The sequence below is a fragment of the Bison bison genome, unplaced genomic scaffold (assembly GCF_000754665.1).
Source record: "Bison bison bison isolate TAMUID 2011002044 unplaced genomic scaffold, Bison_UMD1.0 scf7180017864370, whole genome shotgun sequence".
NCBI lineage: Eukaryota > Metazoa > Chordata > Mammalia > Artiodactyla > Bovidae > Bison > Bison bison.
Window position 1 is genome coordinate 4,543,282 of NW_011494942.1, and position 11,792 is coordinate 4,555,073.

Below are 11,792 nucleotides of genomic sequence, written 5' to 3' on the forward strand. Positions count from 1 at the left end.
TGTGACCCCATCCACTGTAGCCCGCCAGGCTCCTATGGCCATGGGATTTTCCAGGCAAGAATACTCAAGTGGGTTGCCATTCCCTTCTCCAGGGGATCCTCCTGCCCCAGGGATCAAACCTGTGTCTTCTGCTTGGCTGCTGGATTCTTTACCACTGAGCCACGAGGGAAGCCCAGGTTGAAGGAGAGGGGAATATCAAGAGCCGTAATTTCAACACATTCTGTGAAGAATCTAATGCTTTTGTCATGTAGGCAGGTGGATATGAGTCTGAGCTTAGAGGAGAGATGTGACTACAGATAAGAATGGAAGTTATTCGTGTATTAGGGTGTTTAAAGATACCAGACTGGATAAGATTACCTAGGACATATTAAATAGAAAAGAGAAGAAATTGAAGGACTGAGGTTTGGACCTATCAACATTTAATGATTTAAAAGGGTAATAAATCTGATGAAATAATGGTCTAATATTTAACAGGGACCTCTACCTGTTAGGGAATAGAGGCGACGATGATAGTTAAGGTTCTGTTTTAAAAAGTGTAGCATCGGTTTTCACATGATTTCACTAGAGCTGATCCTTGAGATGAAATCCTTAATTGACACAGGAGAAGTAAAATGATAAAAAAAATGGAGGAACTAAAAATGTGATATTAGGAGTCTGGAAGAAAACTTAAAATTTACTCTGTTAACATAGTCTATGAAAATGAAAAGGTTTCCATTTGTAGAAAACATCTGCGAGGGTTTAAGAACATGATTGATAGCTGTTATCAATAAATTTTTAAAAACCTAGAAATAAGAGTGATGTTGCACCCCAAGCGACATTGTGGTGGCAGAGGTACCTTGACTGAGGAGGAGTAACAAAGGTGTAATATAATCTGAAGAATGCTTTTTCCTGGGGGAATTGGAAGGAAGAAACATCCATGATGGGTAATGGTCTTCCTTGGACACAATAGAAAGGAAAGGGGCTAGGTGAGGAAATCCTTGAAACTTCCATGACTGTGACTGAGAAAGGTTGATGAAGGCGGTTTGTATTATACAGAATCATTTCTGTTAGTAGTCAGTGTTCAGTACTAACTGTAAATAGAAGTTTTCTAGTATCAAATTAGCTTTTATAGTTAATTTGATAGCCGTATTGATAGTGAAGCATTTTACATAAGAATATTTACGTGGTGTACTGTGCTGTTCAGTTTGCCTACTTCGTCTTCCTTAATTGAAACATTTTCTTTGAGCCTTCTCCAGAAGAGGTCAGCAGAATCCCAGTTAGCAATCAGTTGACTTGCTATACTTGGTTGCATTGTATTATTTTTATATCTTATTTCTTTGCCTGTAGAGATAGTTTGTTTTAGTGTCTTCAGATCTGTCTTTGGGCTTTTTAATTAATCCCATTACCGAGTCTAGAATTAGAGTACTTAACTATAGAGTTTTAAATAATGAGGCTAGAAAGTGTTTTGTATTTGTTTGAAGTACTGCTTTTACTTCTAATATATTTTGAGGATGACACGTAGCATTACTTTGTGAGGCTATTTGAAACTTAAAAACTTGGTAAAAATATTGACATGTAGATTATTAAAACACTAGTGTTCTAATTTCATTAATATGGAAGTTCTCAGAGTTATAAAATGCCATTTTGATCGATTTTTAAGAATCGTTACTTCAGTTTTTAGAATCTGGTAATGGAAGACAAGCATTTTGGGTTTTTTTTACACTTACATAGGTCCTTATAGTTCTAGTTGATCCACACCTTAACTTAGATTCCTTTATCAAATCACACCTTAAAATCAAACCAAATTCCTTAAAATCAAACCTAAACACTGATTGGTTAATGTTTCATTTAAAATAACACAAATCAACCCACAAACAAAAAGCCTCCACACAAATGACAAATACCTTAATCATAAAAAGGAGACTTGTCCTTTCCCAGTGTTATTTTTTCCTTCACTATTCATCTGTTCCTCAAACACATTTCACCACCACCCCCACCCCCGCCCCCAAAATACCCATTTTAGCCAATGTGGATTCTTGGTTGGTATTCTGGCTCAGCTAAAAACTTAGTAAAATAAACAGCATTTTAAGAGATAATATGGTTTTTGTCTTTGGCTGTGTAAAGCTACTTCACTTTTTCTCTTCTTTTTCTTTTGTGAAAATAGATGATCAAGGGTGAAATTGCTGTGAACTAGGGCAGGACAAGATGTGGTGGTGGTAACATCTGGTCCCAGACATGAACACTTCATTTCTTGATTAGGACTGAAAGCTTTTTTAAAGCACATAAGAATGATGTTTTATAGTTTTTGTAATTTATTTTTTATCATTGCTAGGTAATAGCTAAGAGAAAAGAGGATTCTGGAAAGATAAAACTTTTGCTTCATTGGATGCCTGAAGACATGTGAGTATTTGGAATACCACATATATAACTAATAGACTGATGTCTTATTCTTATTAAAGTCTTTTACTCAAAAATTACTTAAGCTATTGGGTTCAAATATAGAAGACTTACAGGAATGAAATCACAGAACATTTTGAGGTTGTCAGCATGAAAAAGATAATCTGTAAAGGCTCTTAAGAGTACCTGGCTCAAGGTATAAACTTTAAAATTAACTTTTAAAATAGTAGTTTTTTTAATGTAAGTTGTCATAGCAATTTTTAATCATTTTTAGAATGTGATTATTTTTAGAACTTTTAATAACCTTCAAGTAGGATAGGGCATAAGCAACCTTAGTTATGCCTTTGAGACAATTATTTTTAACAATTTCTAAACATTTTTCAGGACATTATTAATGATATTTTATTGAAAAAAGCAATTGGTGAGTTTTCTAGGAGTGTTAACATTTTTCTTTGAGTTTTAGTACCCTTTTATTAGAGTGGTTCTGACCCATGTGCTCCTTAATTTGGATATTTAATGTTCAATAATCCTTTTATTCTTAAAAATTTTTTTAGTTGTTGCAAAAGGTAAATGAAGGTATATCATAGAAAAGCACCAATAATATAATAAATTGAAATGAATGGAATCTCATTAAAAATTAATAAGATATGGTCCATACTTATTCTTGTTATTATATATTTTTCTACAACATCATTTCCCAAACTCCAGTCCAAAGAGATGTTAATGAACATGATATGAATTAAGAGCTTTAAAAATAGATTTGGGATGGGGTGAGGGGTGAGGGAGGTTCAAGAGGGAGGGGACACATGTACATGCTGATTCACATTGTATGGCAGAAACTGGTACAACATTGTAAAGCAGTTATCCTCCAACTAAAAATAAATTTAAAAAATAGATAGGAGTTTACAGTGCACATTAGCATATTGAAGTAAAGCAATCTATTTAACTTTTTAAAAATCCTGTGATTATCAAATGTCTGTGAGTGTAGGACATCCTTTCCACTTGCTTTTACCCCCTCCCTTCCAGGTTTTTAAAAAATGCCACTCTAAAATATTTTGAAATGTTCATGTAACATTTATTTAATGAACTTTTTACTGAACATTTAAAGCTACCCATTTTTCTCCACTGTTTAAAAAACATTAAACTTTGTTTTTATTTACAAGCTATGGAAAATGTTATGGAGATAGGCGTTGCCTTCCTGAAAGTTTGTGTCAGCTTCTAATATCATCTCTGACATTAGAGAGCTTACTTCTGACTTACTATCAACACTGGCTCTTGGAGTTTTTACATTTTGCATTTCTTTGATTATAAGGCAACTACATCTTTGGTGAATTAATGGTTTATGCCCTTTGTCTCCCCTATTCTTTTTCCCCTAATGAGAGTTCACTTTTTTCATACTGATTTGTAAGAGCTCTTTTTATAGTAAGGTTATAACTGTTCCTTAAAAAAAATTATATTCGGATGTCTGTAGTCTTAATATTTTAGAAATCGATCAATCCAAATATCAGAATGCTTTTATTCCGAAGTTCATTTTTTTCAAAGTGAAAATCTGGTGGGTTTTTACTTCTTATTTCTTTATAAAGAAACTAGATTTCAGCTTTTTATCACATCATGATCTAATTGCACTTAGCAAGCTAAGAGATAGACAGTGTGTTAATATGTGTTTCCAAGTTGTAGGATGACTTTGCCATCAAAATTCATTTCCAGATTTATGTCTAAAATTTCACCATACCATTTTCTGGCTGGGTCTTTACATCCCAGTACTTAGATGACTGAGTTTCCTTGGTGTCTGATAAGCTTGTTAACCTAGGTGACCCGGTCAGACAAGTCAGAAAAAGCTGGGTAATGTGAGTAATGTGAAGGTATGTGAAGGATAAATTTAAACTTAATGTTATTTTATATATGACTTGTTTTTTAAATTCACAGTCTGCCTGATGTGTGGGTGAATGAAAGTGAACGACATCAATTAAAAACTAAAGTAGTTCATTTATCAAAGCTACCCAAAGATACTGCCTTGCTTTTGGACCCAAACATATACAGGTAATTTAATTCTTGTTTTGATGTTTCACTTTGAATTGTAATCATAAATCTTAAATTTTGGATATAAGGTCAGGACTTAATAAGTACTGAGTTTCAGTATCAAGCACATCTTGCTTTCTGGAGCTTTGTGTATGGAAATTACATCACAGTGATACATACATTGTAAACTCTAGAAGGGCAATATTTTGGTCAAGTTTATATGCCCGGTTAATTCCAGATTTATCTTGAGTAGCTTAGACTGTGATATAGAGTGTTTTGAAAATAAGTGCCTTTTGTTTAAGTATGTAATTCTTTTTTTAATAATATCAAACATGTAGACCTGGTCATAATATCACATGTTCACTGAATACCATTAATGGTTGAAGTTCTTAAACTTAAGCTCTTCCCAGACTTTTCAGAAGAGCAGTTCAGATATTACTGTGCTTGTTTTTAAGAGGTAGCTTAGAGTGTTCACATTTCTAAGGTTTTTGATCTTACCTTTGTTTTTGTGTGTGGTGCATATGGAGTATGTTTAGTGGGGGAAGGAGAAGAGACCACCATTTCTGTCTTATTTGCTGAGTCACTGTGCAGGTGCTTTACATAACACTTCCTCCTCACAGCAGGCCTGTGAAGTAGGTGTTCCTATGTCTGTTTTACACGTTAGAAATCTGAGGCAAGAGGTACATAGCTTGCCCAAAGTGACACAGCTGGGGTGTGACTGAACTCCATTCTGCATCTGTGCAAATGACATATACTACGGTGATTAAAAAAGTGGTTGAAAATGGTTAAAAGGCACTCTTAATGAGTGAACTTCCTGTATTTTAAAAAGGAATTCTATTTTAGTATATACTTTATATAGTAGTAGGTTGGATAAGAATAAAGTGACAAAATGATTGATAATCCCAGATGTGAATTTCAGCTGTCCTAAAGTACACTATGTCTTGTGCCAAAATTTGAAACAGAGACTTTGATTTGAAGGATTTGTTCATTCCACGACTCAACTTCTTGGAATGTGAGACATCTTTTGAGAGTGAGATTCTCACATAATGGGCCTTGCTGCAAGGAGACATTGAGATGCTTCCAGACTTTGAAAGCATCTTTTGGTGAAGGTGCTAAGTCTGATGAAAACTTGTGTTTTTTCCAAAACTTGTGGAATGAACTAGGTTAATCAAGAAACTAGCTAGCAGAGAGAACAGTGAAATAACCTTAAATGATTTACCTTTCTCTTTTTAAAGAAAAATAATTGGATATTTATTATTTACTGGCTCCTAATTTAGGGCTTATTTCTGCTTATTCTTTGAAGGGAGTGATTAAAACTAGCATCCTAAAATAGTGGTATTTTGGGAGAACCAAGAATGGTCCTAAACATGCCTTAAGCAGTGAGTTGATAAAGGGGCATGAATTTTAAATAAAAGGTTGAGACTAACTTGTGTTTCTGCCCTGCATTCTACTTCCCACTGTCTGTGAGAGTCTTCCTTTTTCACAGAATCAGCTTATTTTTGCTGTTCTTATGCTATATAGGAAGCAATTTAGATATTTTGGTGAAAGTGACAAAAAAGTCGTTCAAGCTCAAAACTGATGTCCAGACGTGCATAGGACTTGCATCGCCTGTTCTCAGGGTATAATTCTGCAATTGTTACTAATTTCTGGGGTAATGAAGATACACATTCTTAAGATGTATTTGGTACTTATGTGGAGTTAGTTTTCTTTAGTTGTAAACCATCTTCCAGCCATCTTAACATTTAATCTTGAGTCTATAAACTTTCATGCTTCTACCATTCTGGAAATTAGAATCAAATCTACCCTAAAGTGGTGTGGAGTTACAGAACTCCCTACATTTGCCATGCTGTAGCAGCTTAGTAATGCTTGGACTTTGAGTGGGAAAGCATGTGAAATTACGAGGGGAAGAAAGCAATTATTCTAATTTGTTTTAGGAGAAAAAGTTTGCAGCTTATGAACATCTCAAAATGAAAGCATGACAAACATTCCAAAAATATATTAACTTCAAAAGTAGCAGTAAAAAGGACATACTTATATGAAATTTAAACACTAAACACTAATTTAAATTTCATATAAATTTAAACTTGAGATTCTTTTTTAGAAACACATTAATAGGTTACATGAAAAGGATTTGTTAAAAAGCTGTATATTATGTAACTAAATTTATATCCACCATGTGAATGCTTAGGAAATAAATTTTCATGGTGATTGTCACATTTTCTATTTCTTATACATATTTGTATTTTTGAAGCACTTCATATGTGTTTTTCATTCAGTTGAATAAAAGATTATCCCTTTTTCTCTTTTTCTAGAACAATGCCGCAGAAGAGGTTGAAGAGGTAAAAAATAAATAAATACATAAAAAGCAAACAAGCGGGGACACCTGCAGTCTTAGTCACTGACAATGGGTTTTAGTAAAAGTTGCACATTAGAATCAACCCCCTTCCTTTTTTTCCCTTAAATCCAGTATTTAGAATATTTATGCTTAGTGTAAACATTCTGTGAATGAAGTAGGCTCTTCTGTGGAATATATTAATATATTACTGTATATCCACATTTTCATGGAGTGGTACTGTGGGAGACTGAGCAAACACTCTTCTGGCAACTTAGTGGAACAGCTTCTTAAAGGCTTTGCATGCTTGCTGCTTTAAGCTGCTTTTTTTTTTTTTTAAACCCTTTAGTGATTACAGTAGTTGATATTGGAAAGAAAACCAATTACAACATGTGCCCTTACAAATACCAAAAGCACTGTAAGGATATTTGTCTTGACAGTGTCTATTGATTTGAAGTCTTATTAGGAACTATTTAGACAATGAAAATTATCGAGAGATAATTTACCTTTCAATTATGATAAATAGATGTGATTGGTTGCCATTTGTGTTCTTTTGCAGAACTCTGATAAGAAAAGTGTTCAATTTGTATTTAAGCAAACAGTGAACGACATTTGCAATCAACTAAAAATTCGTCTATCGAATTAGGGCTGAGAATTTCTGTTAAAGAGTGTTGCAGAATGTCTGGTGGCTCCCCTTTCAGGAGTAGGGTTTTTTCTCATGGAGTACAGTATGTTAATATTTACCTATATAACTAATCTGTTAACGGTTTTTGAAAAACCTCTATTTCAAATTATTTGAATAATCCTCATATTTTCATTTTAACCTATATAATAAGCCTCTATTTTTTTTTTTTTTTTTGAGGAAAGCATTTGGTTTGTGAGCTGTTTTTTTCTTAACATAAGAAAAATCGTATTTTTTTTACAAGTATCTTCAAACTGAATCCTTTATGCACCAAAGTTGGTTTTGAAAAGGAAAATAAAATCACTTTCTTGCTTGGTAAGCAAGAAGCCATATGGATTTTTTTTTTTAACTTACAAAAATGGAAATATGTGTAACTTGTTAGTATTGTATCAAACAAATGTTGCATAGAGTTAATAGAACATTGCTTGTAAATAATTCAGATTTGTAATATATTTTTATATTATGAAATGTACTGTAGATGTTTTTCTAGAGGCATGAAAAGTTAAATGTATATATTATGGGTAGAAATAATATTGAAGGATATTGTAATTCACTAGTGCTGCCAGAGGAATTGTTAATAAAGCACCTTCTTTAACAATAAATGTCTTTTGCAGACTTAAGGGACTATGTACTACTGTTAATATCTATAAGAGCAAAACACATTGAACATCCTTCCAGAAAGTCTTTGAGGGAGGACCTATTACCCATAATAGAATTATGGCACTCATTTCTGACAGTGACCGTGAAATCAATTATTTCCTTACTGTTGGAAGGACATATTGTAAAGTATGTGGTTATATGCAGTCAAACTGCAGAAACTACTCCTGATTGAGGAGTTTTCACTTTACTACAGTGATATAAAAAAACCAGCAGTTTTTACACTAAAATTTTTTAAAGAAAGAATAGACAAAAATATAGAATTAATAAGCCTTTTGGTTCCAAAATGGGAAAGGTTCCATGATACATAAATCATTTCTCATTTACTTTAAAAAAATTTTAAAAAATGATAAAAATTACGGGAGGCTTTATTCATTAACAATGGGGTTAAAGAGCTATATACATGAAGTAAGTCATATAAAGTTAAATGAAGTGCAAATAAAAGCACTGCTTCTGTAAGACATTCTGGAATGGTTGTTTAATAAGGGTATTATTCATACGATCTGTAGCAAATGTGATTTTATTTTTGAAAAGAAGAAAAGCAGTGTGTTTTCTTAACTATTTTTTGTTTTCTTTTGCTTAAGCACTTCATCAGTTGCTTTATTCTGTATCTATGAAGTAATCTGCAATCTCCTTTGTTCTTTTTAAATTTTGATTTGTTATAAAATTGCCAAATAGTGTTTCAGATATATAGTTTGTACCTGTATTTTTATTTTATTGCCTCATGTTCTTGTAAGTCATTCTTAATTGACCGATGATTGTAGACCTTGCCTGAGTATTTTTTCTAATAAAACAAAGCAAATCACATTTAGTTTCAGAATTGTAACAATTCAATTAAGTTTTAAAACGACATCTGAATTATACATCTAATGTTTTCTTCAGGGGCACAGCAGATAAATTAGTTTTCCCATTGTGTAGAAATACTAAGATGGTCAAAACCAAATTTCATGGTTATTGATTACCCTCTGAGTACTCAGTCACTCATGATACTCTGCTGCTTATCTGACTTTGTTCTGATACTATTTACACACACCAAAAAAGAATATGGAATTAAAATGAAATAGTTTTATAACTTGTATGTATACAAATATACACACATGCAATTGTGATTGGGAAATAAGTGTGGAAATTTTTACTTTATACTGTTTATTTAGTAATAGCTATCCATCTATATTATCCCTATCCCTGTATTCCCCACCCTTCTGCATCTCTTCTCACCCCTATATATATATATAAAATATGCATTGTCTTTTCAGCAGCAGGCAAAACGGCAGCTCACAGACATACCCATTCATTTACTTGTGGCTGCTTTCTTCCTGTATGACAGAGTTAAGTAGTGACACTTTATTACCTGCAAGCACAAAATGTTTGCTATCTGACCTTTTAAGGAAAAATTTGTCAATCCCTGGTTATAGTTGATAAATTTTTCTATAAAATAAACCTAGATTGCACAAATTATATTTTAATATGATAGTATTATCTTGGTAATAAAGCAGCACATTAAATTTTGGTGAAGCTTTTTAATATACATAAGAGTATAAATACTGCCAGACTAAGATACATGCAACAAATGGTGTTTTGTTTTTTTTTTTAACTTTTACATTGGAGTTCTTAATAGTTACTAACATTTCCCCATTTGTTATTGTATTTTGTTTTACTCAGTAGGACTAAATGAGATTTTGTAAATTGGATCATGTTTAAATCATAAGGTTCATCTTCTCTATCTGAAAGACTCTTGGAAGTGGAAAATATTGTAAAATTTAAAGTTGTTTATTTTTCTAATAAACTTTTTCAAATATAAAATCTTCCCTAAAGTGGACACACATTACCTCTGAACTTCAGACGAAGGAAAATTAAGATGGACAGTAGTTGACTCTCAATGCGTATTTTAAGATCTGTTTTATTCTCGTTGAAAGCATTGATAATCATATCAGCAAATCTTTGTGAAACTTCTCCTCCCACACCTTAATAAAATATTTTAAATATGCAAGTACTCATAAAAGGATAGAATTTGCCACAGTTATTTAATACATCTTTTATTGTTTGCTCTTTGAATTCTTTTAAAAATATCATATGGTTGGTTAGAAAAAGTGTTAGATATTTGAATAAAGTATAAAAGTGGGTAAATATAGTTGAAGTCTTTAAAATAGTTGATGGGGGCTTCCTATATGATTACAACTTTTTTATTTTCTTTTTATAGTCTAATACCTTTTCATATGTTCTCTAAAAGACAAAGAGAAATTCTTATTTAGGTAGATTCCCTATTGGAAAAACTGATACGTTTATATGTATAGCAAGGCTGGGGGTTGCACACCTACAAGGGAATGCTTATATATAAAGCCTTTATTAAAAAGAGTACAATCATATATGTCATTTGAATGTCTTGGGGGTTTTTTGTTTTTTGAGAGAAGTTTTTTTTGTTCGTTTGTTTTAATGAATAGTATTTTTCTACTTCTAAAATGTAAGAAATGTTTCTTAAAAGGTAAGATTTTAAGATGAAATGTCTTATATATTTTTATTTTTTAATTCTTACAAGAATCTGACCTAGTAGAGGATGTTTTGCAATTCAAACACTAGCTTTAATACAAATAAAGTCTGAGGAGTTTTTTTGTTTTTTAATGGTTTTAGAGTATTTTGTCATTACTAATGGTTATGAGCTTCAGTAGCCTTGAGAATGTAACGGGTGCTGTATTACTTTAAATTAAAATTTTTAAAACATATTTACATAGTGCAGTTCATTCTCTGAATCAGATTTGCATGGCATATAACACATGGTTCTATATTACTGTGAAAATTAAAAAGGACTTGTAAACAGAGCAGAAATTGGAACGCATTTTTTTTTCTAGGTCGATAGTCTTTCTACTATACCAAATGGCTTTTCACAGTGTGAAAGAGAAAATAGATGTGCTGTAATACCACTACAAAGTTGTTTTCAGTGTTTCAGCCATAGCCAGTCTCTAACATAATACATGGTACAAAATTAGTCTCTAAAATATTTATTGAATGAGTGTTATAGGTGAATTACTTGTTATAGAAAGGTATTTTGGAGAGTATGGCTGAAGCACACTGTCTTAAATGATACTCTGTGGTAATATTTATATTTGAACCTATAAAGGGAACTACAGTTTGCCTGAACATTCTCAATGAAAAGAATTATTGACATTATATTTTTGCATACTCAGTTGTAATAGGAGTATTTTTAGTTAGTTTACTTTTGTGAAAAATGTTCTCAATCTTGTTTTTGTAGAGTGCCCCTCCCCTTATTGAAGCACAGTTGATTTATAATGTTTTGTTAGTTTTTGGTGTACTGTAAAGTGATTCTTACATACACACACAGACACACACACACATATTTGTAGAAGCCCTTTTTAAAATAATAAGACTTCAGTTACATTTATGGTATGAGTAATGTGTTTTGAAGTAATAACACTTTTAATGGAGTTACCTAGTATTTGATTAATTTATCTTAATGCTTTTATCTTACAGCATTGTAAGGACCTTTTTTCCTTTTCAGTATTTATAAGACCCTGCTAGTGAGAGAGCTACATTTTTTAAGTCTTACAAATTTATTATGAAATTGCTAAAGGTTTTTATATTCCTATTAAAGAAAGCCATTTCAGGAATTCATTTATATTGGGATGCCTAATAAGACTCATATAAGATTATTACATGTTTGAGGGAATTTTTTACTTTTAGAAAAGCAAATTTTTGTAGCTAAGTTACACA

The 11,792-nt window shown here is 32.1% G+C and overlaps 1 protein-coding gene across 2 annotated transcripts in view; it reads left to right on the forward strand.

Moving 5' to 3' along the window:
• The window catches only part of AEBP2 (AE binding protein 2), a 61,502-nt gene extending 52,625 nt beyond the window's left edge, over positions 1 to 8,877 (forward strand). For both annotated transcript variants that reach the window (XM_010855924.1, XM_010855925.1), the window contains exons 6-9: positions 2,312 to 2,379; positions 4,303 to 4,416; positions 6,708 to 6,734; positions 7,287 to 8,877. In XM_010855924.1, coding sequence (XP_010854226.1) covers positions 2,312 to 2,379; positions 4,303 to 4,416; positions 6,708 to 6,734; positions 7,287 to 7,332 — 255 coding nt within the window. In that variant the 3' untranslated portion in view covers positions 7,333 to 8,877. The remainder of the gene's footprint in view (positions 1 to 2,311; positions 2,380 to 4,302; positions 4,417 to 6,707; positions 6,735 to 7,286) is intronic.
• Positions 8,878 to 11,792: the final 2,915 nt, after the last annotated feature.